Below are 27,240 nucleotides of genomic sequence, written 5' to 3'. Positions count from 1 at the left end.
AAGGATCCTTCTCACTTATAAATGTATATAAATGAAATTTCTTTTTCCTCTCCCTCCATTCCTATTTCTGCCCCATTTTTTTCCAGGAAGAAAAAATGCTGGGCATCTTGGTGCAGCACAGAGTCCGGAGTGGCGTCTCAGGCGTCGTGGGCATGGAGGTGGATGGGCTGCCCTTCCACAACACCCACGCCGAGATGATCCAGAAGCTGGTGGACGTCACCAGGGCGCAGGTGTAACCGTCCATGTTCCGTGTGAGCAGGGTCCCTACCAGTGGGCAGTTCTGCATCCGGGGAGAATGCAGCTGCTTCTGGCCACAATCCTGCTAGTAAACACTGGTCTTCGGTAAGCAATGAACGCTCGCCTGGCCTGGGAAACTGCATGCCCACTTTCTGGGAGGGGTTAGTGCAAGTGCCATGGACAAAGGACAACATTTCTCTGGGGCTTGCCACAGGACAGTGCCTAAGACTCTCAAGGCATTGATTTCAACCCTCCTTCACGCTGGCTTCTTCAGGCCACCCCCGTGGTCTCCTGCGAGAATCTTCTCGACAGTTACTTCTGGGGACACTTGTGAGCAATTAACTGTCAGGCAGAGCATGAGAACAAATATTCCCAGGCCATGTAGGATACTCCAGACTCCAGTCATCCTCCCTCATCCGTGGTTTCTGTTAATCGTGGTCTCGGTTACTTATGGCCAACTGCAGACCGAAAATACTAAGTGAAAGATTTCAGAAATAAACAACTCCTAAGTTTTAAATTGTGTACTGTTCTGAATATTGTGATGAAATCTCGCACCATCCTGCTCCATCCTACCTAGGACATGAATCCTCCCTTTGTCCAGGGTACCAGTACTGTATACACCACCTGCCTGCTAGTCACTCAGCAGGCGATCAGATCCACTGTCATGGTATTGCAGTGCTTATATTCAAGTCCCTCTTATTTGACTTAATAATGTCCTCAAAGTGCAAGAGCAGGGATGCTGGCAATTTGGATATGCCAAAGAGAGGCCATAAAGGGCTTCCTTTAAGTGAAAAGGTGAAAGTTCTTGACTTAATAAAGAAAAAGTTCATATATTGAGGCTACTAAGATCTATGGTAAGAATGAATTTTCTATCCATGAAATTGAGAAGGAGGCCGGGCGTGGTGGCTCACTCCTATAATCCCAGCAGTTTGGGAGGCTGAAGCGGGCAGATCACTTGAGCTCAGGAGTTTAAGACTGGCCTGAACAACAGTTAAACCCTGTCTCTACCAAAAATAGAAAAAATTAGCCAGGCCTGGTGGCGGGTGTCTGTAATCCCAGCTACTGGGGAGACTGAGGCGGGAGAATCGCTTGAAACCAGGAGATGGAGGTTGCAGTAAGCTAGGATCGAGCCACTGCACTCCAGCCTGGGCGACCGAGTGAGACTCTAAAAAAAAAAAAAAAAAAAAAAAAAAAAAAAAAAAAAGGCCGGGCACAGTGGCTCAAGCCTGTAATCCCAGCACTTTGGGAGGCCGAGATGGGCGGATCATAGGGTCAGGAGATGACCATCCTGGCTAACACCGTGAAACCCCGTCTCTACTAAAAAATACAAAAAAATAGCCGGGCGAGGTGGCGGGCGCCTGTAGTCCCAGCTACTCGGGAGGCTGAGGCAGGAGAATGGCGTAAACCCAGGAGGCGGAGCTTGCAGTGAGCTGAGATCCAGCCACTGCACTCCAGGCTGGGCAACAGAGCGAGACTCCGTCTCAAAAAAAAAAAAAAAAGCCAGGCGCTGTAGCTCACGCCTGTAATCCCAGCACTTTGGGAGGCCGAGGCGGGCAGATCACTTGAGCTCAGGAGTTTGAGACTGGCCTGGGCAACATGATAAAACCCCATCTCTACCAAAAAGAGAAAAAATTAGCTGGGTGTAGTGGTGGGTGTCTGTAATGCCAGCTACTCGGGAGACTGAGGCGGGAGAATTGCTTGAAACCAGGAGATGGAGGTTGCAGTGAGCCGAGATCACACCACTGCACTCCAGCCTGGGCGACAGAGCGAGACTGTCTCAAAACAAACAAACAAAACGAAAAAAAAAAGAGAAGGAGGCCGGGCGCAGTGGCTCAAGCCTGTAATCCCAGCACTTTGGGAGGCCGAGATGGGCAAATCACAAGGTCAGGAGATCAAGACCATCCTGGCTAACCCAGTGAAACCCCGTCTCTACTAAAAAATACAAAAAGCTAGCCAGGCGAGGTGGCGGGCGCCTGTAGTCCCAGCTACTCGGGAGGCTGAGGCAGGAGAATGGTGTAAATCCGGGAGGCGGAGCTTGCAGTGAGCTGAGATCTGGCCACTGCACTCCAGCCTAGGCGACACAGCGAGACTCCGTCTCAAAAAAAAAAAAAAAAAAGAAGGAAAAAGAAACGTGTACTAGTTTTGTTGTCAAACTTCAAGCTGCAAAAGTTCTGGCCACAATGTGTGGTAAGTGATTAGTTAAGAAGGAAAAGGCATTACGTGTGTGGGTGGAAGACGTGAACAGAAACGTGTTCCAACTGACAGCAGTCGAGTTCAGTACTGTCTACTGGGGATCTTGGAACATATTCCCTGCGATGAGGGGATATTATTATGATTAGGACATAGTCAAGCAGCCGTGCATGGTGGCTCACACCTGTGATCTCAACATTTTGGGAGGCCAAGGCGGGAGGATCCCGTGGGCCCAGAAGTTTGAGACCAGCTTGGACAACATAGTGAAATTCCATCTCTACAAAAAAAGTTTTTAAAATTTGCCAGCCATGGTGGTATGTACCTGTAGTCCTAGCTACTCATAGGGCTAAGGTGGGAGGATCACTTGAGCCCAGGAGTTTGAGGCTGCAGTGAGCTGTGATCACACCGCTGTACTCCAGCGTGGGTGACATAGCAAGACCTTGTCTCAAAAAAGGAAAATGGTAAAATGTACAAATGTAGAATATATATTTACAAAGTTTTTGGGCTTTACAGAAGATTTACTCCTACCACCACCAAAATATTTATACCTTTGAAATGTTTTTTTTTTTTTTTTCCCAAACAGCATTTTGTTTACTAAGGCAAAAGGTCCTTTTTTTTTTTTTGAGGCGGAGTCTCGCTCTGTCGCCCAGGCTGGAGTGCAGTGGCCGGATCTCAGCTCACTGCAAGCTCCGCCTCCCGGGTTCACGCCATTCTCCTGCCTCAGCCTCCCGAGTAGCTGGGACTACAGGCGCCCGCCACCTCGCCCGGCTAGATTTTTGTATTTTTTAGTAGAGACGGGGTTTCACCGTGTTAGCCAGGATGGTCTCGATCTCCTGACCTCGTGATCCACCCGTCTCGGCCTCCCAAAGTGCTGGGATTACAGGCTTGAGCCACCGCGCCCGGCCGGCAAAAGGTCCTTTGAAGAGCCTAACGTTTATCACCATTGCTGCCCCTCACCTCACCCTGACACTATTCCACCTCCTCTCTATCTGCTCCCTTGCACCCCCTGAGCCCAGACCCTTGTGTAGGAGGACAGCCTCACCCTGTGGGTGAGTCAGGCCCGTCCAGTGCTCGGGTGGCTCGGAGTCCTCCTGAACAACTCCAGTCACTTGCCCTTATCTCTTTCACAAGCTCCCACTGCACAGTGCCCAACAACATTAGAAACTGAGTCACTAGGCCGGGCGCGGTGGCTCACGCCTGTAATCCCAGCACTTTGGGAGGCCGAGGTGGGCGGATCACAAGGTCAGGAGATCGAGACCACGGTGAAACCCCGTCTCTACTAAAAATACAAAAAATTAGCCGGGCGCGGTTGTGGGCGCCTGTAGTCCCAGCTACTCGGGAGGCTGAGGCAGGAGAATGGCGTGAACCCGGGAGGCGGAGCTTGCAGTGAGCCGAGATCGCGCCACTGCACTCCAGCCTGGGCGACAGAGCGAGACTCCGTCTCAAAAAAAAAAAAAAAAAAAAAAAAAAAAAAAGAAACTGAGTCACTGACAGTGTCCCATTACACTCTTACAATATCCTGTGCTGGTTGCACTGCTGAGTGACAGCTGACTCACCCGGATCAGGGGAGTCCAGCTTGGCAGCCATGACCCCAAATGTTTGTTAAACCTGCTTCGTTTTCCTTCATTTCCTTAAACAGGTTGAGTTTCATTCTTTAAGGAGCAACAGTTGTGAGAACAGAACACAGGGTGAAAATGAACCCCGCATTGTATACGCAGCAGTTAGGCATTAGGATATAGCACAGTGGTTCTGGGACTGACTGCAGTTCTCCCTATGCAGGGGCGTGATGCAGCCCTGGGCGGAAGCCGCTGGGGTTGGGGCTCTCCAGGTCTCCCTTGTCATTCTAGGGGAGTTCCCACTGGCGGGGGCTGTGCTCATGCTGGTGCAGCAGCAGGGCTGACACCTCCGACATCCTGAGAACTCAGCCACGTGGGCCCCTGTGGCATCTCATGGCTCGGTGAAGCCACCTCAGCTCTGCGGCCGCCCTGGTCACGTGTCCTCCGATTAGGATTTTTGTCCCTGATTTGGGACTGCAGAGTTCCAGGTAGCAGGGCCTCTGATTGAGAGTATACCCCGACCTTTCTGCAATCTTTTTTTTTTTTTTTTTTTTGAGATGGAGTCTCGCTCTGTCGCCCAGACTGGAGTGCAGTGGTGCGATCTCGGCTCACTGCAAGCTCCACCTCCCACATTCACACCATTCTCCTGCCTCAGCCTCCCAAGTAGCTGGGACTACAGTCACCCGCCACCATGCCCAGCTAATTTTTGTATTTTTAGTAGAGACGGGGTTTCACCTTGTTAGCCAGGATGGTCTCGATCTCCTGACCTCGTGATCTGCCCACCTCGGCCTCCCAAAGTGCAGGGATTACAGGCGTGAGCCACCACGCGTGGCCCGTTTCTGCGATCTTGATGGCTAGAAGAGAGAAGTCCTCGCTATGGTAAAGCTGCCAGCATGCTTCTAACTCATGTTTTGGGGGAAGACACAAATGGGCCTTTAGTTTTGCAGTAGTAACAGCAGAATTCTCTTCTGGCATGGAGGAGTCTGAGGCATAAAACCACGTAATGGGTTATCTTCACGGTGGGCAAAAATTCATGGGGAGAGGATTTCAGTTCTTTGGGAAAGAGGCCGACACCAGGTTGAGCCCAGAAAAAGCTGAGAATAGGGGTCCTAGACTCAGTGACACATCCCCGCTACAGGGAGAGGCAGGCCCGTGCTCCCACATCAGGGGCTCGGGTGCAAGGGAGGGTCAGGAGAAGACCCCTTAGCAGGGCCCAGCCCAAGGACCACAGGAGCTCTGTGCACCAGAATCCAGTTTTGATGCTTGTCCATTCCACTATAGGATTCCTGCTCAGACCTTTAGTAAAGTTTTGCTCAGCTTTGCTCTTTCATCCTAGCCTTGACTGTGCTTTGGGGAAGCACCTATATCCATGGGGTGGCCATGGTGAGTGTGGCTGCAGCCTGAAGAAGCTGGTTACAGGGGGATAGGAGATGACATGCAGGGAATGATGGGGTGGCTTAAGGTGAGATATGGGACTGGTGCCAACCAGAATGGATTTGTGGGACGTAGAAGCATCGCTGGGCATTTCCAAGAACACTGAGGGGAGGTAGTCCTGGTGAACAGTGCATAGGATGCTCCATGGATAACAAGGGCAGGCTGGAGACCTTGGCACCTAGAGGAGAGAATGAGCCACACAGACCCTGCAGGAGGTGGATCAAAGACAAGTGAGCCAGCTAAGCAGGTCAGGGCTCCTTAGTCCCCTGGAGGTCCTCTGGCCCCTCCATCACTCAGCAGGGAAAGGCATTCCTCTGAGGTTGTTCCTTGCCCCTCATTGCACGGGCTCTGTTGACCACCAGTCCCAACTTGGTCCAGCCCACTGCATTCTGCTACATCCTGCCCACTCCATGTGGCTTCCAGTGGCTGCACAATGAAGTCTAACTCTTAGATAAAAAAAAACCACTGCCTCTAGGCAGGGTGGAGAGGATGTGGCTTACCAGCAATTCACATGAACTCAGTGTGTGTCAGCAATAAGCTTTCTCACCAGAAGTAAAGAAGCAGAGAGGAAAATGGGCCTGTTCTCCACGGGGCAGGTCAGACAGACTTGGTCTTACTTCACATTCCAGGCATCACATTTGAAGAAGGGGATTTTGTTTAGATGAAGGTACAGGAAGGTGGGCGCTTAAAACCTCTTAAGTTTAGGGTTGGATATGGTGGCTTATGCCTGTAATCCCAGAACTTTGGGAGGCCAAGGCAGGTGGATCACTTGAGGCCAGGAGTTTGAGACCAGCCCGGCCAACATGGCAAAACCCTATTCTCTACTAAAAATACAAAATTTAGCTGGGTGTGGTGGCACACGCCTGTAATCCCAGCTACTTGGGAGGCTGAGGCAGGAGAATTGGTTGAACTTGAGAAGCAGAGGTTGCAATGAGCCAAGATTGTGCCACTGCACTCCAGCCTGGGTGACAGAGCAAGGCTCTATCTCAAAAAAAAAAAAAAAACCTGTTAAGTTGAGGTGGCTTGAGAGCTGCCTGTCAGAGAATGGCCAGATGCTCACCAATTCTGCCTGCATCCATAGGAAAACTACCTTTCCCAGCCTCCCTTGCAGTTAGGTTGAGGCCACATGACTGGGATCTGACCAATGGAGTGTGAGTAGCAGGGATATTTGCCATTTCCACACTTGGCCAAAAACCCCTGTGAGATTCTCTTTTTGCTGCTTCCCCTTACCTGTGTGGGTGAAAAGGGAAGACCCCAAGATGATGGACTCTGGTGATGGAAGGATCCTGAATCACTGCCATCACTTTGGGAAATACTTGCCAGAAAGCAGCCTCTCATTGGACTTTGCATGAAGTTTTCTGCCCAACCCTGAAATGAGTGGTCTTGGGTAGTAGTGAGTTGTCATTGGCGGCGTTTGTAGAGAGACTGGACTATCATTTTTGGGGAATGCAGAGAGGAGACTTCATGGAGAGGGACTGGATATTATGACCTCTCTGGTATATGCCAGCACTGATATCTAACATGTAATTTAGCAGTATTCTTCTGAAAGTTGTTGAATTAAAGCAAATGGGATTGAAATCCCAACATTTCCCCAGAGTACTGGGCACCATCATAACCTCAGGATTAATGCCATCTGTCTTAGTCCATTTTCTATGGCTATAACAGAATACCATGGACTAGGTTATTTATAAAGAACATACATTTCTTTGGCTTATGATTCTAGAGACTGGGAAGTCCAAGAGCATGGTGCCAGCATCTGGCAGGGGTCATCTCATGGCAGAAAGCAGAAAGGCAAGCAAGCTCTTAAGAGAGAAAAAAAGTGGGCTGAACTCCCCCAATAACAAACTCTCTCCCACCATAACAGCATTAATCCATGACCTAACATCTCTTAAAGATCCCACCTCTTCACATAGTTACAATGGCAATGAAATTTCAGCCTGAGTTTTGGAGGGGACATTCAAATCATAGTATCATCAGAGACCAGTGTCTTGCCAGATGAATTCCAGGGATGGAGGCTTCAGGATCACCAGCTACAAGAAGCGGGTTTTTCAGAAAAGCAACGAGCCAAGAGGGTCAAGAGTCTAGCTCTCTTTTGGTTGGAACAGTCAGAGAAATCAGCAGATGGGGATGTATTTCGTGCTGAAAATTTCTCCCACTCTTGTCTGGCCAACCCACAGACCAGTGTGTGTAACAGGAAGATGAGCCCTGTGTGTAAACAGGAAGATGAGCCCTCATCTGACTAAACAACTCTGGTGAATAAGAAATAAATCCTAATGGCTTCTGTCACCTTCCAAACCAGATGGACTTTTTCTTCCACCCATCCTCTCAGGAGAGGAAGGAGTCATAATCCCCAATATTGTCCTTACTTAGGCTGTTTAGAAGAAGGATTTACTCTTCTGGAACACTCCAGGACTCTAGGAGCCTGACCCAGAGAGGGATTAAATGACCAAGATCAAATTTACGTTTTAATATGATGCAGTTAATCCTCAGTGATAAACATGGCATATGCCACTGTTGAGAAGATGCTCCAGCCTAAAGAGGCAGGTCAGCAAATGTGGGTCTCTCCAAACAAAGCCCCGTCACCGAGGACAGCCCCACAGAGATGAATGCAACAGGCCCTTCTGCTTTGGGAATCTTCTGTAGTGAGGAGGGGGTGGTCTGATGGAGCCCTCCCTCACTGTGGGGAGCAGCTACCTAGCAGGTACAAAGGGTCATGGGGCCAAGGACAGAGTGGGTGATATTCTCCAAACCACATGACTGGGCTCTATCCTCAAAAGGGAGTTGACCAAGTTAAACCACAGAGCAAATTTGCAACACCACACTGTAGGCACTTTATGAATCTCAAGTGGAGGGAGAGAAGGCTCTACTTCACTCGAGGGCTGTGTCCTTCTTGAACATTTTCTGGGTAATCAAGTGCAAATCCCTAACTGCTCTGCTTGAGTTTGCCCTGAGAAGTTCAACCTCTGCCCCTTCCTGACTCCTTTGGTTCTTCAGGGACCCTCTAGACCCCCTGGTGTTGAAGACCCCCCTACCCCATAAGGACTGCAGCATCCTCCCAAGGTGTCCAGTTACTTTGCTTTATTTGCAGACTGAAGTTGGCTACATAAATCCATTGCACAGTCAACACATGTAGACTTGGCAAAAAGAGAGGACAATACAAAAATACAACTCTTGATAGTAAATGAGAGTGCCCTCAGCTCGTCCCAGTCTGTGTCAGTGGGGAGCCGGTGTTTAAGGTCAACATAGGAGGAGGTGCTGTGGAATGAGGAGGCATGGAGGCTTCCACCAATGTCACTGACCCAGTAAGATCCTGGGCTGAGCTGCATGGGCTCTTCTTGGCTGTGTGGTCATTTCTGCTGCCTTCAAACTTGGTCACTTCCTCCTCTAGGAAGGGGAAGAGAACCTCCCCAAGTCATCGGACACCCTCCACAAGGATCTGATCAGGGGCTGTGCAGTCGAAGCCAAGTGTATCCCTGGGACCACTGTGAGCACCCTTCCCTGGGGCACCTCCAGCCTGGGCTGTCTGCCTCTGGGCATCCCCGATGAAAGGGCTAAGAGACACAGCACAAAGGATCAACCTCTTAAAAGCTGGGGGGAAGAGGGGAAGGGAGACTGAGGAAGGGGTTCTACCTGGGCCTCCCTTTGGTAGATTCCAGAAATATTTACTGATGCCAACTTCTGCTCCTAGCCACTGGTCCCTTCTTGGAGGAAGCCCAGGTAGCCTCTTGGTTCTGAGGAACTGGAGTCCCAGGCCTTGGAGGACATCCCCAGTCAGAGCTGGTCCCAGCCCACTGACCAGAAGGTCTGAAGAGCCAGCATTTCTGTGGAGGTGGCAGGTCTTCTGGAGCGGCAGGTGGCTCTCCCTGTTCTTGTGGCTGGAGCCAGGGCCCTTCTCTGCCTATAACTACCCCCACTCCCCCAACCCAACACCCCCTCCCTTCCTTCTCCCCTCCTCCCTTCGTTCTCCCCTCCTCCCTTCCTTCTCTCCTCCTCCTTCCCTTCCCCCTCTTCCTTTCCTTCCCCCTCTTCCTTTCCTTCCCCCTCCTCCCTTCCTTCTCCCCCTCCTCCTTTCCTTCCCCCCTTCCTTTCCTTCCCCCTCCTCCCTTCCTTCTCCCCCTCCTCCCTCCCTTCCTCCTCCTCCTCCTCCCTTCCTTCTCCCTTCTCCCCCTCCTCCTTTCCTTCCCCTTCTTCCTTTCCTTCCCCTTCCTCCCTTCCTTCTCCCCCTCCTCCTTTCCTTCCCCCTCCTCCCTTCCTTCCCCCTCCTCCCTTCCTTCTCCCCTCCTCCCTCCTTCCTCCTCCCCCTCCTCCTTTCCTTCTCCCCTCCTCCCTTCCTTCTCCCCTCCTCCCTTCCTTTTCCCCCTCCTCCTTTCCTTCCCCCTCCTGCCTTCCTTCTCCCCTCCTCCCTTCCCTCCCCCTCCTCCTTTCCTTCCCCCTCTTCCTTTCCTTCCCCCTCCTCCCTTCCTTCCCCCTCCTGCCTTCCTTCCCCCTCCAGTCTTCTCTTCCCACCCTGTTGTAGGCGGGGCTCCAGCGCTGGTCCCACCGGGACACCTGGACAGGCATTGTCTGTGACAACGGTGGCATTGGAAGGCCCTGGCAAGTGAACGCCCAGCCTCCCACCCGCCAAGTCCTCACAATCCCTATGCACAAACTCTGCGGGAAGCAGGCCAGGGAGCGCAGCTCACTGTCTTCCCCCCACCAGCAGCCCCAGCCTGGCCACATCGCAGCCGCAGCAGAGGACACCATGAGCCAACGGGGGCTTATTCCCGCCCTCGGCCGTCCCAGCGGGCTCAGCAAGGGACAGCAGACTTCTGGAGTCACGGGGCCTCGCTGCCTCCGCAGAAAGCGGCACTGGTGCTGGGGGAAGCAGGAGGCAGCCGGCCCTGAGGCCCATGGGCTGAAGGCTCAGGCCTCACAGGGCCCCACCCGCGGGGGACCCAGGCTAGGCCAACCCACCCGTGGCAGACCCTACCATCCCTGGCGAGTTAGGGGTCTGGAAGGCCGGGTGGAGCTTGGTCAACAGCTCGGGCTCCTCGCCCTGGGCCCCACTTTTCCCGGAGGCCTCGGGGGCACCCAGCGGGTAGGCCTCCCGGGCCCGGCCGGTCCTAGAGCAGGTGAGGAAGGCCAGGCAGGCCCCGCGGAGGCGGGCCAGGTCCCGGTGGGTGGTCTCACTGACGAAGCAGTAGAGCACCGGGTCGGCGACGCAGTTGAAGCTGGTGAGCAGGAGGGAGAAGTGGTAGGCGTTGAAGACGCCCTTGGCGAAGTCGCAGCTGGCCTCCCAGACGCTGCGCACCAGCAGCAGCACGTGGTAGGGCAGGAAGCAGGCCAGGAAGATGACCACGGTGCTGAGCACCAGCCGCTGGATCTGGTCCTTGCGGCTCTTCTGGGTGCCGTGGCTCCGGCGCACGGCGCGCAGGATGCCCTGGTAGGACGCCAGCAGCAGGCAGATGGGGAAGAGGAAGCCCACCAGGAAGCGGTAGTAGTTGATGGCGCGCTGCCATGCCTGGATGGGGTAGTGCTCAAAGCACACGCGGTGCTGGTCCTCGTCCTCGATGACCTCCTCGTGCATCAGGAAGTAGATGCTGGTCAGCAGCTCCTTGGCCCAGATGACCACGCTGACGCCGACGGCCGCCTTCAGGGTCCGGAACTGGTGGAAGCGGAAGGGATGGGCCACAGCCAGGTAGCGGTCCACAGAGATGCAGCAGAGGAAGCCCACGCTGATGTAGATGTTCTCGTAGAGGAGGATGCCGCACACCTGACAGGACAGGTCGCCGTGAGACCAGTTGTCGTGCTGCAGCACGTACTGCAGCCAGAAGGGCAGCGAGCAGATGTAGAAGAGGTCGGCCACCGTCAGGTTGCACAGGTACACGCCCAGCTCGTTCCGGGCCTTGATCTGCAGGTAGCCGAAGTAGAGGGACAGGCAGTTGGCCGGGAAGCCTACCACCAGCACGGTAACATAGACCACCGGGGCCAGCGTCTGGTGGATGGTGTGGTCGATGGTGCAGCTCATGGAGGAGTTGTCTGCAGTGATGTTCCCCATCTTTGGGCCTGACGGGGCCACACTCCTCATGGGCTCAGGGACTGGGCCTGTCTCTCCACCGCCATCCTGTTTGTAGAAGGTGGTTCAAGTTCTACCAAGGGCTGGGCATCGCTGGTGGTGGGCAAGACCCTGAAAGTCAGAGGCAGGAAAGGCTTATAATAGTAGCTAACATGTATGTAGCACCTACTGTGTGTCAGGCACCGTTCTAAATTCTTTGCTCATTTAATTTAGAAGGTGTACTAGCCCACCAACTCCAATTCAACTACAGTATCTGAACGGTCGGACATGATGGCTCACACCTGTAAGCCCAGCACTTTGGGAGGTGGAAGGATCACTCGAGCTCAAGAGTTCAAGACCAGACTGGGCAACATGGCAAGCCCTTGTCTCTATAAATAAATAACTAAATAACAAGAAGAATAGATCTGAATGGGAGCCCCAGGTGCGGTGGCTCACATCTGTAATCCCAGCACTTTGGGAAGCCAAGGTGGGCGGATCACTTGAGGTCAGGAGTTCGAGACCAGCCTGGCCAATATGGCAAAAACCCGTCTCTACTAAAAATACAAAAATTAGCTGGGCATGGTGGCAGACACCTGTAATCCCAACTACTCGGGAGGCTGAGGCAGGTTATTCACTTGAACCTGGGAGGCAGAGGTTGCAGTGAGCCAAGATCGTGCCACTATACTCCAGCCTGGGTGATAGGAGGAGACTCTGTCTCAATTAAAAAAAAAAAAAAAAAAAAAAAAAAGAATATATCCGAATGGGTCACATACCAAGCCACTATAGGGTAGTTTACATCTCCCCTCCCCATTCCCTGGCTTTGCCTATTTATTCCCCATCCTTTATATATTTTCATGCTCCCTTGCTGTAGCAAGTAAGGCTGGAGGTTCTTTTTTTTTTTTTTTTTTTTTTTTTTTTGAGATGGAGTCTAACTCTGTCGCCCAGGCTGGAGTGCAGTGAAGGCTGGAGGTTCTTATGAGCATGTACCCACCCTGAGCCTGCTCTCCCAGGGAGACATGGGGCAAAGATCAATTCTAACCCACACGCGACAGCACCGGCCACCCTCCTCATCCACAGCAATAGGCGGCATTCACATTTGTCCTATTTGCTCACAGGAATGTACTACTTAGGTCCATTTACACTGAGGCCACCGTCCCTCATGGGGGCCTCTCCAGAAGAGGCCCAACCTTGTCCACATTTTACCGAGTCCTGGCAAGAAACAAAAGCAGTTTCCCACAAGCACAGCCTGCACTCCTGGGTGCTCACCCAGCAGGAGCTACCTCTCCTCTCCTCCATGGAGCTCCGGGAAAGCTCCGGGCCAAGGCCCCAGGACGTGAGCGCCAGGCCAGCCAGGTAGAGACTGTGCAAGTCACTTACCTTGTCTCAGCCTAGGTTTCCTCACCTGTCAAACAGAGATAAAAACACCTGCCCTTGGGGGTTAGTATCAGGGCCACATCAAATAATGGGTATGCAAACAGGGCATTGTTTTTCCAGGAGCAAAGAGGAGGAGTAAGAGATTATAATCTTATTGGAATCAGTGAAAAGTTCCTATTTATTGGCCAGATGCAGTGGGCTCACACCCGTAATCCTAGCATTTTGGGAGGCTGAGGTGGGCAGATCACTTAAGGTCAAGAGTTTGAGACCAGCCTGGCCAACATGGCAAAACTCTGTCTCTACTGAAAATTAGTCAGGCATGCTGGCGGGCTCCTGTAATCCCAGCTACTCAGGAGGCTAAGGCACGAGAACCGCTTGAACCTGGGAGGCAGAGCACGCGGTGAGTCGAGATCGCATCACTGCGCTCCAGCCTGGGTGACAGAGTGAGACTCCATCTCAAAAAAAAGAAGTTCTTATTATTGAGAATTTAACAAAGGCGATTCCAGATATTTGAATAAGTTTGAGCAAGATAGAATACAATGTTTTGGTGGGGCGCAGTGGCTCACACTTGTAATCCCAGCACTTTGAGAGGAAGAGGCAGGTGGATCACCTGAGGTCAGGAGTTCGAGGCCAGCCCGGCCAACATGGTGAAACCCCGTCTCTACTAAAAATTCAAAAATTAGCCAGGTGTTGTGGCGGGCACCTGTAGTCCCAGCTACTCAGGAGGCTGAGGCATGAGAATCACTTTAACCCGGGAGGCAGAGGTTGCAGTGAGCTGAGATCATGCCACTGCACCCCAGCCTGGGTAACAGAGCAAGACTCCGTCTCAAAAACAAAAACAAAAAAACTTCTTGGATGAATAGGTGAACGACACTTCCCATCTTCCAGGTGAGGAAACTGCGGTTCTAAAGGGCAAGTGACTTGCCTGAAGCCAGCCTGAGGAAGGAAGAAGCATTGCTGCTAGAATCCAGGTCTTCTTGCTCCACATCCCACCTCCCTGCCACATACAGTCTCTGCCTGAGACTCAGCTCCCAACCTCTCAGTTCCCAGAAAACAGGGACTCCCAGTCTGTGACTCACCTCTTCCGTCCTCTTCAGGGCACTGGCCTAGAATTCCAGTGATGGTGGTGGAGGGAGGTGCTTCTTGTTTTTGTTGTGGTAAAATACATGTAAAATAACATTTACCATTTTAGCCACTTTTTTTTTTTTTTTTTTTTTTGAGATGGTATTTCACTCTTGTTACCCAGGCTGGAGTGCCATGGCACGATCTCGGGTCACCGCAACCTCTGCCTCCCAGATTCCAGTGATTCTCCTGCCTCAACCTCCCAAGTAGCTGGGATTACAGGCATGCGCCAACATGCCCGGCTAATTTTGTCATTTTAGTAGAGACGGGGTTTCACCATGTTGGTCAGGCTAGTCTCAAACTCCCCATCTCAGGTGAGCTGTATCCATTAAATAATAACTCCCCAGCCCCTAGCAACCACCATTTCTGTCTCTATGAACTTGACTATTCTAGGTACCTCATATAAATGGAATCAGACAGTATTTGTCCTTTTGTGTCTGGCTTATTTGATGTACTATAATGTCTTCAAGATTCATCCATGTTGTAGCACACGTCAGAATTTTCTGCCTTTTTAAGGCTGAATAATAGTCCACGGTATGCACAGCCCACATTTGGTTTATCCATGCATTGATGGACATTGGAATTGTTTTTACCTTTTGGCTATTGTGAATAAAGCTGCTATAAACATGAGTGTACCAAGATCTGTTCAAGTTCCCACTTTCAGTTCTTTTGGGTACATAATCAGAATTGGTACTGCTGGATCATATGTTAGTTCTATTTTTAATTTTTTGAGGAACTTCCCTACCGTTTTCCGCAGTGGCTGCACCGTCTTACATTTCCACCGGCCATGCACAACTGTGGGTTTTGGGTTTGTTTGTTTGTTTGTTTTCATTTGTATGTTTTGGTGGTAAGAAAAAGGGGGGAAGGAACAGCTGAAGTCCATGATCCCAAAACTCTGCCCAGAGCCCAGTGAATCAGAATTCGGCCCTAGTCACCTTCTCTTGTCAGTCCGCCTGTCCCTGAATGCAAGCTCACACCTGTGGGGCCAAGTGCTTTGCCAGGCTTACATATAAGGAAATCCACAGAAGCTCATGTCCCCGAATGGTCCCCAAGGCACCTATCCAGGGCCGTTCCTCTTTCTGAATTTACTTCAGGTTCTCCACAGTCCACACAAGATCCACCCACAGGAAGACAAAATCCATTCACAAAAGCACAGGCCCCCAGGCTCCCCCCCAAACGGCAAATGAAGCCCCCATGAAAGCACAACCAGTCATCTTGGAAATTCACTGAGTGTCATCAGGCTATGGTTTACGAGTGGTGGGTGTATATACGTGTAGGGTGGTGCTTCCTCTTCCCTAGGCCAACAATAAGCTAATTCTGGCAACCAAAGTCAGAAACATTCAAGCCTACAGAACAAAGAAGAAACATTTACTGCGTTTAGATGAAAGCACCTCCTACGTTTATGTTGGAGAGAAAAGAGGGTTTTGGTATTCTAACGCTGCAGTGCTTGAACTTAGGTGCATCAGAATCCCCTGGGGAATTTGTTATGACAGATCGCTAAGCCTCACCTCCAGAGTTTCAGACACAGTGAGTCTGGGCTGGGGCTCAGGAATTTTACATTTCAAACAAGCTGCCAGGTGATGTGGATGCTGCCGACCCATGGACCACATTTTGAGTAGCAAGGTGCTAGGACAGTCTGGAAGGTCCAGGGTTCAGCTCTTGAGTGCATGCCCTACAAGAGCTCCCAAGGCAGGGAAACAGAGGAAGCTGGCAGGGGAGTATGATCCAGCGGGACCTTGTGGGCACAACCAGGTCACAGCCCTTGGGATGTCTCCCAGCTGATTCAAGGCCCCAAGAAAAAGCCATTAAACCTGAGCACTTACACCTTTTATTTGCAAAATACTTTATAGTTTACAGAGCTTTTCACCTCTGTTCTCTTGTCCAATTTTAAAAACAGCCATTTAGAGATGTGTCCATTTTAGAGATGAGAAAACCGAGGTCAGACAGATGAAGCAGCTTGAACTATCCAGTACCCTGGCTTTCACTGCACAAGTGTGTGTAGAGCATCTCCGATGTTCACAGCGCCAAGCTAGACATGGGGGACCTAGAAGTCCACAAGAAATGGGCCGGGTGTGATGGCTCACCCCTGTAATCTCAGCACTAGCTGAGGCGAAAGGATCGCTTGAGCCTAGGGGCTCAAGACCAGCCTGGGCAACATAGTGAGACTCTGTCCCTACATAAAATTTACAAATTAGCCAGCTGTGGTGGTGCACACCTATAGTCCCAGCTAATCAGAAGGCTGAAGCAGGAGGATCGCTTGAGCCCAGGAGGTCGAGGCCGCAGTGAGCCATATTCATGCCACTGTGCTCCAGCCTGGTGACAGAGTGAGACTCCCCCATCTCAAAACAAACAAAATGCAAGAAATGGCTCCCATTTTCAAGGAACCTCCAAGCTCGAAAGACAGGAATGTCCCATGCACAAATTACTAGCATGCAAGGCAGTGTATGGCGGGTGCAGTGGGCAGCTCTCCCACACACATTCAACACTGGTTTGCCCTTTTCACTCCCTGTGGGATGGCTGCTTCTCCGTGGTTTCAACCCCACCTACACTCTGATGACTCCCAGGTCTCTTCCAGGATGGAGGCATAACCGGCTTCCTGCCATTCACAGGACATGCTCAGTGAGGCCCACGCTGGGTCCATCATTTTCTCCACTGGTCTGTTCTTGGAAGGGGCATCCTCACCTGCCCAATCACTTATGTCAAAAAATGGCTGGCCTTTAGCTTTCACCCACATCTCATCCACAGCATCCAGTTAATTTCCAAGTTCTACCACTTTCAACTCCTAAGTATTTCCTACATCCATCTCCTCCTCTTCAGCTCTCTTGTCAGCACCCTAGATGGGCTTGGTCAAGAGCTCCTTCCCAGAGTCAGTGCAACAGCCTCCTCTTGGGCTGCTTCCTGTCTCCATCTTACCATCCTCAAAGCCATCCTCTAAACAGAAATCTAAGCCAGTCACACCCTGCGGCAAAGACTTCCATGGTTCTCCAATCATCCACTCACGCATCCATCATCCAGCCATTCACGCATCCATCCATCCATCCATCCATCCATCCATCCATCCACCCAAGTATTCATTCATACAACAAATACTCACCAAGTATCTATTATACAGAAGGCACAACACTAGACACTGGCCCCTAGTAACAAGTGGCTTTTAGTATTAAGGGAGAGGAGAGAGGACAAGTGAAACAAGCTCACAAAGAGAGTGCAGGATTTTGTGAGGGTTCATGGGTGAGGACCTCACCCTGTCAGGAAAGGCCTTCCTGAGCATCGGCAGTTACAGTAAGATCAGGAGAAAGAGGAAGCGCTGCCCAAGCAGAGGAGAGTTTCTACCTGTGGAAAATGTGTGGAAACAGCCGAAATGCAAGAGGAAGAGAAGGGGTGGCTCTGTGGAATTGAAAGTAGACTGGATCTAAATATGAGGTAGGCAGGGCGAGAGAGGAAACGGCTGTAGAACTGGCAAGTGATTACAAGCGAGGTGGGGAACAACCAGGGGCCAATCGGAGATTTTTCTTGGTGCCTGGTCCTTATAACCTCCCCAAAATTATTTGCTGGATGGATGGTGGAGAGGTGGGTGGGTGAATGAGTAAATGGAGGGATGGGGTAGCCAGATAGATGGATGACTGGATGCCTGGACAGATGGACATATGGGCAGCTGGAGAGGTGAGTGGATAGATGGGTGGGTGGATGGATAAGTGGATGGGTGAATGTATAAAGGGATGCATGGGTGAGGGGTAGAGGGATAGCGGGATGAGTGAATGGGTGGACAGGTGGATGTATGGGTGGGTGGATAGGTGAGTTGATGGAAGGGTGGGTGGGTGGATAAGTGGGTGGGTGAATGTGTAAATGGATGCATGGGTGAGGGGAAGATGGATAGATGGATGAGGAAATGGGTAGCAGATGGATTATGGGTGGATGGATAGGTGAGTAGGTGAGTGAGTGGATAGGTAAATGGTGGGGGGTTGAGGCTGGGTGCTGGGACAGTGGGGGTATCATTAATAGAAACAGGAAAGTGAGGAGGAGGAATGACCGTGGTCCCCTCTCTGCTCAGGCTGCCTGAGCTGGTCTGAGGGTCCTGATTTTTCACCAGTGCCTTCCCTTCTACCGTTGCCTGAGGACAGGCACCCTCAGATGGAAACTCCGACTTGCCCTCTACCTCATCTCTACAGGAACCTTGCTCCTCGAAAATGAAAACACAGTGGATGCAAAAAATATTTCATAAATGGAAAAACATAGATATCTAGAAGAACTAAGACATGTCTGTCGAGGGCCCTGCACCTGCCAGGCAAGTTTCTGAATGTCTGTTCTCTCTTTCACCACCACTCTCATCAGCACCCACTTTACAGATGCAGAAACTGAGGCTCAGAGAGATGAACCAACCTGCTGAAGACTCCGCAGCTGAGATGCGGCAGGCCAGGTCTGGAACTCGATTGGTCCACACATTCCTTGATGTCGTGCTGACTATTATGATCATCCTGGAACCACCACCCTCAAGCCGCCAGCTCAGCCAAGCTCCAGTCCTCACAGATGCTGCAGCAATGGCCACCAGGCTTGGTCCGGGACTGACCCCCTTCACCTGGACTACGCTTTAGCACGTCAACCATGTTTTCAACGCCCACTGAGGAAAACCAGCCATGTGTCCAGTCCATGGTTTGGGAGGGCATTGGGGAAAAGAATCAAAATAACACTTTATTACCCAGCTAAGAAATTGAGAAAAACTATAGAGTGACTCAACGCCTGGAAGCAAATCTTTAGCAAATGCAAATCAGCATAGAGGCCTCTGAGGACTTCAATGACCAAGAGAAATTAAGCTCCCAACAGGAAGGAAAGGCCTCTCTGACTAAGCTAGGAGTCTCGTGCATGTCCCAAGTCAGAAGGCAGAGGTGCCTACCTGCTGGATTCCAGCTAGCACATAAATAATGATCTAACTCGCCCCCGCTTCCATGAGGCACACACCGGCACGCACACAGACAGTTACTCATGGTGCCAGGGCTGCTCACGGAGCCCCAAACCCACAAGAGCTGGGGAGTTTCCCGAGGGCCCAGCTTCCTTTTCCTTCAGTTGGCCAAACCTCTGCATGCTTTAAACAAGACTGTTTCATTTTCTGAAAGTGCTTTATTTTTCCCTCTGAGGACGGGAAAAAATCAGGATGCATTTTTTCTTAGTCCCCATTTCCCCCCAGATCGCCTCACTCCAGCAACTGTGTGGACCATAGCATCTGACTTCTAGAACCCCTGTCACTGTTTCAAAGGTCAGTCCCATCTGGGCTCACAAAGTCCCTGTGAGTCAGGTGGGGCTGGCATTGCTAAGCCATTTCTGAGAACCTGAAGCCCAGAGAGGCTAAAGCAGGGAGGCTCAAACTCAGTTAGTTGGGGTGGATCTGAATCCAGAACCCAGGTGTCTAGGCACCAGCTTGCTGCCTTTGAACTTTCTGGATCACAAGCAATAGCAAGAAATACACCTGACATCACGACCCAGCACACAGACACACACACACACCCACACATCTGTACAAAGCAACAAACTTCCCCAAAGCAATACTTACCCTACTTCTTGCCACGCACTCTGATCATTTCTATTCTATTTCAATTTTTAAAATGCAGGTCATGAGTTACGAAGTTGATTTACTGACCCATGAATGGGTTACAACCCGCAGTTTGGAAACAGCTTGATGGACCCCCACCTGTGCTTTCCAGCTTCTCCTAGAGCCTCAGGGCCCCAGGAAGGCGGTGTGGTCTCTGAAGACAGGTGAGGAGCAGACAGCTGCTGAAATCAGGACGGAAGGAGTCCTCTGAGGGGGGAGTCTGAAATGAGTCCTCTCTGACTCTGCCTGCCTCAGCTGGGCTCTGCCCTCAAACCTCAAACAACTGGGCTTCCTGCAGAGGCTCTGCAGGAGCCTGGGCACCCTTGCAACCACGACCCCAGCTCTCCCTCCAGCGACTTCCCGCAGCCTGAACCTCCCAGCTCCGGCTCGAAAATCCCCAGCCGGAGGCTGCCCATTCCCGAGCTGAGGCAGAATCATGTGAACTCCAATCTGGTGTCAGGCTGGGCGGTTGCCGAGGAACCACTCGCCAGCCAGAGGCTGAGGGCGGCGGAATGGCTCTCTCCACGCATCCTCCTCTGCTCTCCACGCAACCCAGTCAGTGAGCAGCCTCACCGGGAATGTGAAAGCCTGAGCTAGGGGCGGGTGCCCTCAGGACTGCGGTGGGGGGATACAGGAGGAGGAGGTGGGCTAATTCTAGCCACCTTTCACACCTACAGGATACCAGGATCCAGGCAAGGGCGGGGGAAGCTGTCAACATCTGGGTCACTGGGGCTCAACCCTGGCCACGTGCATGAGAACATACCTGGGAGCCTATAAAAAAAAAACAATGCTCGAGCCCCACCCAAGGCTGGTTAAATCATGCTCCCAAGTGAGGTGCCAGCATCAATGGCTTTAAAGCTCCCTGGACTGTTCTAAAGTGCAGTGAAGGTGGGGAGCCATGGATGTGGTGAAGCAGGTAGGATCCTGTTTGGCAGAGCAGCAGAGTGAAGGCCATGGAGCCAAGGCTCTGGGCATGAGTAAGGATAGGGTGGGCATCAACGTTTGCAACTGTGTCAGTCCCCTGAGCAGGAACCAAGCCCGGGGCTGTGGCCGCGGGGGGCCTTCTGGCTCTCAGGAGCACTTACTAAACTCCCTCACACACATAACACAGAGGATGGAAAGGCCCAGCATTTTGGCGTAACCACCTCCCTCCAAGGCAGGCTCCTTGGAAGCTAATTATAAGCTACAATGCCAGAGCCAGGAAGCCAACAGACACACGGTGCATGGGGCCACTGGGGGCGCGAGTCCTTCCTGCCGGAAGCGGCCACAGCCCTGTGCTAGGTCCCTGATCTGGGGACTAACACAGTTTAAAACATGCCCATCTTATTCATGCCAAGAGCCTTGGCTCCACTCCCCTTGCTCTGCGGTAGGGGGTCTAAGGAAATCCCCTTCAGTGGAACCTGGGCGTTCCAAGCAAATGCTACCACATAGCAAGCCTTTTAAAAACTATTTCCAGCCAGGCGCAGTGGCTCACCCCTGTAATCCCAGCACTTTGGGAGGCCAAGGCAGGTGGATCACCTGAGGTCAGGAGTTGGAGACCAGCCTCGCCAACATGGTGAAACCCCATCTCTACTAAAAACACAAAAATTGGCCGGGCGCGGTGGCTCAAGCCTGTAATCCCAGCACTTTGGGAGGCCGAGACGGGCGGATCACGAGTTCAGGAGATCGAGACCATCCTGGCTAACACGGTGAAACCCCGTCTCTACTAAAATACAAAAAAAAATTAGCCGGGCGAGGTGGCGGGCGCCTGTACTCCCAGCTACTCGGGAGGCTGAGGCAGGAGAATGGCGTGAACCCGGGAGGCGGGGCTTGCAGTGAGCTGAGATCCGGCCACTGCACTCCAGCCTGGGCAACAGAGCTAGACTCCGTCTCAAAAAAAAAAAAAAAACACAAAAATTTCCTGGGGGTGGTGGCATGTGCCTGTAATCCCAGCCACTTGGGAGGCTGAGGCAGGAGAATCACTTGAACCTGGGAGGTGGAGGTTGCAGTGAGCCGAGATTGCGCCACTGTACTCCAGCCTGGGCGACAAAAGCAAAACTCTGTCTCAAAAAAAAGAAAAAAAAGTTTCCTATGTCAGTTGCTTCTTGTAGGCCTTATGTTACAAGCAAAGGCTTCAACTTGGTGTGGTGCAGTAGTGTGCATTTGGACACACGTGCTATTTCTGAGTTTCGGAAATGTGGCTGGCTTTCCCTGATGTCATATAGGAGGACTCGGGGGTTAGGAGCACAGAACTGACTGAGCAGTGACTGCCTGGCTTACCCCTAGGACACGACCTGCCAGAGAGAGCACCTCTGGCCCTCTACAGGGTGACCCCCGGCCTAACAGGGTGTGCACACGCAGGCCGTCTACACCATCATCGTCTATACCTGCAGGAACCACTAATGGCATGGTGTCCCGGCCCACCCCCAGCACCACCAGGGGCTGGCAAGCTGCCCCAGCCCCTCCGCAAGCAGCACATGCCCTACTGCACCTGGAGGAAGGACCATGCCTTTGGGATGAAGAAGGAGGGGTGAAACTTTCTTTGGTTTTACTCAAATCAGCTGAGCCCAGGTCTTTGTGAAATGCTAGCTCAGTAAGAGAAAAAAGAACCCACGTTCTCTCACGTGCCTGGCCCTCGAGGGGTTAGGAAAGAGCCTGGAGTGGCTCGCTACCAAGAGCTGCCTTTACCATTTCCCCAGCATTTGCTTTTTGCACTAGGTGCTGTGCTAAGCACCTTCCCGATCCTTTGTTTAATCCTTACATCAACTCTGTGTGGCAGGGATTATCCTGTTGCCCAGGCTGGAATGCAGTGGTACGACCTCGGCTCACTGCAACCTCTGCCTCCTGGGTTCAAGCAATTTTCCTGCCTCAACCTCCCAAGTAGCTGGGATTACAGGCATGCACCACCCGGCTAATTTTTTTTTTTTTTTTTTTTTTTTTTTTTTTTTTTGAGATTCATTCTTGTTGCCAAGTCTGGAGTGCAATGGCGTGATCTCGGCTCATGGCAACTTCTGCCTCCCGGATTCAAGCGATTCTCCTGCCTCAGCCTCCTGAGTAGCTGGGATTACAGGCATGTACCACTATGCCTGGCTAATTTTGTATTTTTAGTACAGATGGGGTTTCTCCATGTTGGTCAGGCTGGTCTTGAACTCCCGACCTTAGGTGATCTGCCTGCCTTGGCCTCCCAAAGTGCTAGGATTACAGGCGTGAGCCACCATGCCTGGCCCTAATTTTTATATTTTTAGTAGAGATGGGGTTTTGCCATGTTGGCCAGGCTGGTCTCGAACTCCTGGCCTCAAGTGATCCACCTGTCTTGGCTTCCCAAAGTGCTGAGATTACAGGTGTGAGCCACTGCACATGGCCAAAACAACATCCATTTCTTATCTTGCAGTTCTAGAGGTCAAAAGCATGACATGGATCTTACTGGCTAAAATCAAAACTGCAGTCTGCTGGGCTGCATTCTTTCTTAAGGCTCTAAAATCCATTTCCTTGTCTTTTCCAGCTTCTAGAGGCTTCTAGCATTCCTTGGCTTGTGGCATCTTCCAACTTCAAAGCCTACAGCAGTCGACTGAGTCCTTCTCACATCACATCTCCTCCTCTGACCCTCACGTTCCCTCTTCCACTTTGAAGGGTCCTTCCTTGTGACAATGCTGGATCATCTCCTTACTTTAAGGTCAGCTGATTAGGAATCTTAACTCCACCTGCTGCCTTAATCCCCGTTTGCCATGTAAGGTAACGCAGTCACAGGTTCCGGGGATTAGGAACTGGACCTCTTTAGGGAGGGCATTATTCTGCCTCCCACACCCACCATGTGATACTTACTTAAAACCCTATATAGTGCTGGCTGGGTGAGGTGACTCATGCCTATAATCCCAGTACTTCAGGAGGCTGAGACAGGCAGATTGCTTGAACTCAGGGGTTTGAGACCAACCTGGGCAAGCTGGCGAAACCCCGTCTCTACAAAAAATACAAAAAATTGGTGGGTGCGGTGGCATGTGCCTGTAGTCCCAGCTACTCAGGAGGCTGAGGCTGGGGAATTGCTTGAGCCCAGAAGGCGGAGGTTGCAGTGAGCTGAGATCACACTTGGGCGACTGGAATGAAACCATGTCTCGAGCGAAACAAAACGAAACAAAAACCCTGTACAGTGCTGCTTCTCAAACGTTAGTGTGCATGTGTTATACATCTCCCAGGAATCTTGTTAGCGTAGCTTTTGGTTCAGTTCAGTAGGTCTGGGGTACGGTCTGAGATTCTGCCCTTCTAACATGAACTGAGGACCACCTTTATCTCTGGTATCCCCACAGCAATTGCTATAATGCTGCACAAGTGTTTGGGCTAAATAAATACTTGATAATGAAAAGGGCCAGGCATGGTGGCTCACACCTGTAATTCCAGCACTTTGGGAGGTCAAGGCAGGAGGATTGATCGCTTGAAGCCAGGAGTTTGAGACCAACCTGGGCAAAAAAGTGAGACTCTGTCTGTACAAAAATTTTAAATATTAGCTGGTTGTGGTGGCCCGCACCTGTAGTCCCAGCTAGTCGGGAGGCTAAGGTGGGAGGATCCCTTGAGCCTGAAAGTTTGAGGCTGTAGTGTCCAGCATAGGCAACAGAGAAAGACCCAAAGGAAGGAAGGGAGGAAGGGAGGAAGGGAGGAAGGGAGGGAGGGGAGGGGAGGAGGGGAGGAAGGAAGGAAGGAAAGAAGGAAGAGAAAAGGAGGGAGGGAGGGAGGAAGGGAGGGAGGGGAGGGGAGGAGAGGAGGGGAGGAAGGAAGGAAGGAAAGAAGGAAGAGAAAAGGAGGGAGAAAGGAAGGGAGGAAGGGAGGGAGGGGAGGCGAGGGAGGATGGGAGGAAGGAAGGAAGGAAAGAAGGAAGAGAAAAGGAGGGAGGGAGGGAGGGAAGGAAGGAAGGAAGGAAGGAAGGAAGGAAGGAAGGAAGGAAGGAAGGAAGAAAGGAAGGAAAAGTTGAGCTCTGAGTGTTTTTATCACTGTGGTACAAGGGAGCTGGGATAAGGGCTCCTCACACACGCTTCACACAGAAGGAAGGTGGCCTGAGGTTGTGAATGACAAATGGGTGCTCAGCAAGGGGATGCAGGGTGGGTGCTCACCTGTCTGGAGCTGCCCATATATACAAGGCATTGAGCTTTCCATAGGCTGCCTTGATGCCTCACAGCAACCCGCCAGGTAAATATCATCTCAGTTTTATCACTGAAAGCTCAGGGCTATCCAAGACCAAGGGTCACACAGCTGGCAAGCAAGCAGCAGGGCTGGGATTCAATTCAATGTCCGAATTCACTGTGTTTTCATTTTTAATTAATTAATTAATTTTTAGAGATGGGGTCCCTATTCTATCACCCAGGCTGGAGTGTAGTGGTGCGATCATAGCTCACTGCAGCCTCAAAAATCTGGGTTCAGGCAATCCTCCCTCCTCAGCCTCCCCAGTAGCTGGGACTCAGGTATGGGCCATCATGCCCAGCTCATTGTATTTTTTTAAAAAAAATTTAGTGTATGCAACGGATTGGTTTCACCATTGTATTTATTTTTATTTATTTATTTATTTTTTGAAACAAGTCTCCCTCTGTTGCCCAGGCTGGAGTGCAGTGGCACGATCTTGGCTCACTGCAACCACCACCTCCCGAGTTCAAGCGATTCTTGTGCCTCAGCCTCCCAAGTAGCTGGGATTACAGGCGCACACCACCACACCTGGCTAATTTTTGCATTTTTAGTAGAGACAAGGTCTCACCATGTGGCTTATGCTTGTCTCAAATTTCTGAGCTCAAGCCATCCGCCCACCTTGGCCTCCCAAAGTGCTGGGATTATAGGCATGAGCCACCACACCTGGTCCATCATTGTATTTTAATATTTTCCAATGTAACGCATGGAAATATGTATGACTATTGGTTAATGCTTGTCTTCTCCTTTACACAGGAAGCTGCCTGGGGAAGGAGGAGCTGGATCTATTTCGTTCTTTGCTAGGGACCGTGCACACCAAAAACATGCTGAATGTTTGGGTGAATAAATGAATCTAAATTCCACTTCTTCCTGTAGCCTGCTGGGAAGACCAGCGTGGCTAAAATTGAAGTCAGAAGCTAACAATCTGAGGGAAACAGTCAGGATATAGGATGAGGCAACAAGAAGAGGGTTGGTTTGGACTCTCAGAGTGTGAGTGGGTGGCCTTAAGCGGAAGTGCATTTCCACGAAGGCCTGGTGCTGAACCGGGGACTTCCAGCCAGGAGGGCCTGTGGTCTGAGAAGGTCTGAGCTGCCTGGGGCATGTCTCCTGTCTGCAGCTGCAGCACAGACCACAGACCTGGAGGTTGCCATGGCAATCCCTGGGGCCTGCTGCCCCCACTGCCTGCAGAGCGCTCCAGCCCATCAATTAGTAACCTAATAATGTATGACAACAGTCACTCCAAACACACAGGAAGCAGCCCTCTTGAAAAACAAACGACTTCTCCAGCAACTCGAGAGCTTCGAAGATGCTCATTACGCTCAACCCCGGGCCACCCGCTCAAATCTATTTTCTTGAATCCAAATTGCTCTCTCATTGGCTTCTCCCTCTTGTTTTGAAGGCCCAGGGTTGACAAAGCTGGGGACTGAAGCCTCAGAGGTTCCAGGGCTAGAGAGGCCACTGGGTAGGATGCCTGCTCCCTCAGCCCTGTGTCAGGTCCAGCGATACTGATTCTGACCAAAATACACTGTGTGTGATAAGGCCCATGTCTCTGTCTCGGCAGGTCCTCTCCTGGGAGAAACACTTCAACTTTTGCAAAAGATTAATTCATCACCATGGCGCCCAGAAAAAAAATGCAAAAGAGAAGGCTCAAGTTGTGGCAGACCCAAGGTGGCTGCAAACTCTTTGAGATTTTCCTCATCGAGAGGTGGGGGTCTAAATCCCCTCCCTTGAACCTAGGCAGGCCCTCTGACTGCCTGACCAACAGAATAGCGTGGAAGCAACGCTGTACCAGTTTTTGAGGCTAAGCCTGAAGAGACTGGCAGTTCCCACTTCCTGTCTTTTGGGAATAATTGTTCTTGAAACCTAAGTGCTATGCTGTGAGGAAGCCAAGCAGCCTCGTTGACAGGCCCACACTGAGCGGAACCAAACCCTGGCCAGCAGCTCCTGCTGTGCCCCGAGCTGACAGCCAGGTTTGACTTGTCTTGCATACCAGTATGTCATGTTGGATGAGGATCCCCCAGCCCCAGTAGGGCCATCTCAGCTGATGCTCCAAGGAGCAGAGATGAGCCATCCCCACCGAGCCCTGCCCAAATCACAGATTTGTGAGCAAAATAAATACGTTATTTTAAGCTAATATCTTCGCTCTTTCTTCCCCTCCCTCCCCCTCCTTCCCTCCCTCTCTCCCTCCATCCCTCCCTTTCTCTTTCTTTCTTTCTTTTTTTTTAAACGGAGTCTTGCTCTGTTACCCAGGCTGGAGTGCAGTGGTGCCATCTCGGCTAACTGCAACCTCCGCCTTCCAGATTCAAGCGATTCTCCTGCCTCAGCCTCCTGTGTGGCTGGGATTACAGGTGTGCACCACCATGCCCGGCAAATTTTTGTATTTTTAGTAGAGACGGGGTTTCACCATGTTGGCCAGGGTCGTCTCCAACTCCTGACCTCAAGTGATCCACCTGCCTCGGCCTCCTAAAGTGCTGGGATTATAGGCATGGGCCACTGCACCCGGTCTAAGCTAATATCTTTAAATATGGTTTGTCCTGCAGCAATAGATAACAGAAGCATAAATTATT

At 51.4% G+C, this 27,240-nt stretch overlaps 2 protein-coding genes and 1 long non-coding RNA gene across 9 annotated transcripts in view; 2 read left to right on the top strand and 1 right to left on the bottom strand.

Moving 5' to 3' along the window:
- DGLUCY (D-glutamate cyclase) overlaps positions 1 to 754 on the top strand; it is a 162,575-nt gene extending 161,821 nt beyond the window's left edge. For all 6 annotated transcript variants that reach the window (XM_050799063.1, XM_050799069.1, XM_050799066.1 and 3 more), the window contains one exon: positions 87 to 754. In XM_050799063.1, the coding sequence (XP_050655020.1) occupies positions 87 to 236 (150 nt within the window). In that variant the 3' untranslated portion in view covers positions 237 to 754. The remainder of the gene's footprint in view (positions 1 to 86) is intronic.
- Positions 755 to 9,888: 9,134 nt separating this feature from the next.
- On the bottom strand, positions 9,889 to 20,214 carry GPR68 (G protein-coupled receptor 68). 2 transcript variants are annotated; one of them, XM_050799151.1, is made up of 2 exons: positions 19,493 to 20,214; positions 9,889 to 11,583 (listed from the first exon to the last, which is right to left on the bottom strand). In XM_050799151.1, exon 2 carries the CDS (start codon positions 11,482 to 11,484, stop codon positions 10,357 to 10,359), a length of 1,128 nt encoding a protein of 375 aa, XP_050655108.1. In that variant the 5' UTR covers positions 11,485 to 11,583; positions 19,493 to 20,214; the 3' UTR covers positions 9,889 to 10,356. The 2 variants fall into 2 exon arrangements, with proteins under 2 accessions (XP_050655108.1, XP_050655107.1); XM_050799150.1 differs by having other exon boundaries at positions 19,631 to 20,213.
- Positions 20,215 to 22,909: 2,695 nt separating this feature from the next.
- Positions 22,910 to 26,757, top strand: LOC126959726 (uncharacterized). Its single transcript, XR_007727633.1, has 3 exons — positions 22,910 to 23,183; positions 25,430 to 25,512; positions 26,235 to 26,757. It is a non-coding gene; the product is annotated as an uncharacterized LOC126959726 (long non-coding RNA).
- Positions 26,758 to 27,240: the final 483 nt, after the last annotated feature.

Source organism: Macaca thibetana, chromosome 7 (genome assembly GCF_024542745.1).
Source record: "Macaca thibetana thibetana isolate TM-01 chromosome 7, ASM2454274v1, whole genome shotgun sequence".
In the NCBI taxonomy this organism is placed as follows: domain Eukaryota; kingdom Metazoa; phylum Chordata; class Mammalia; order Primates; family Cercopithecidae; genus Macaca; species Macaca thibetana.
Note: the sequence above shows the minus strand (reverse complement) of the source record. Positions and strands in the feature narration are given on the sequence as shown.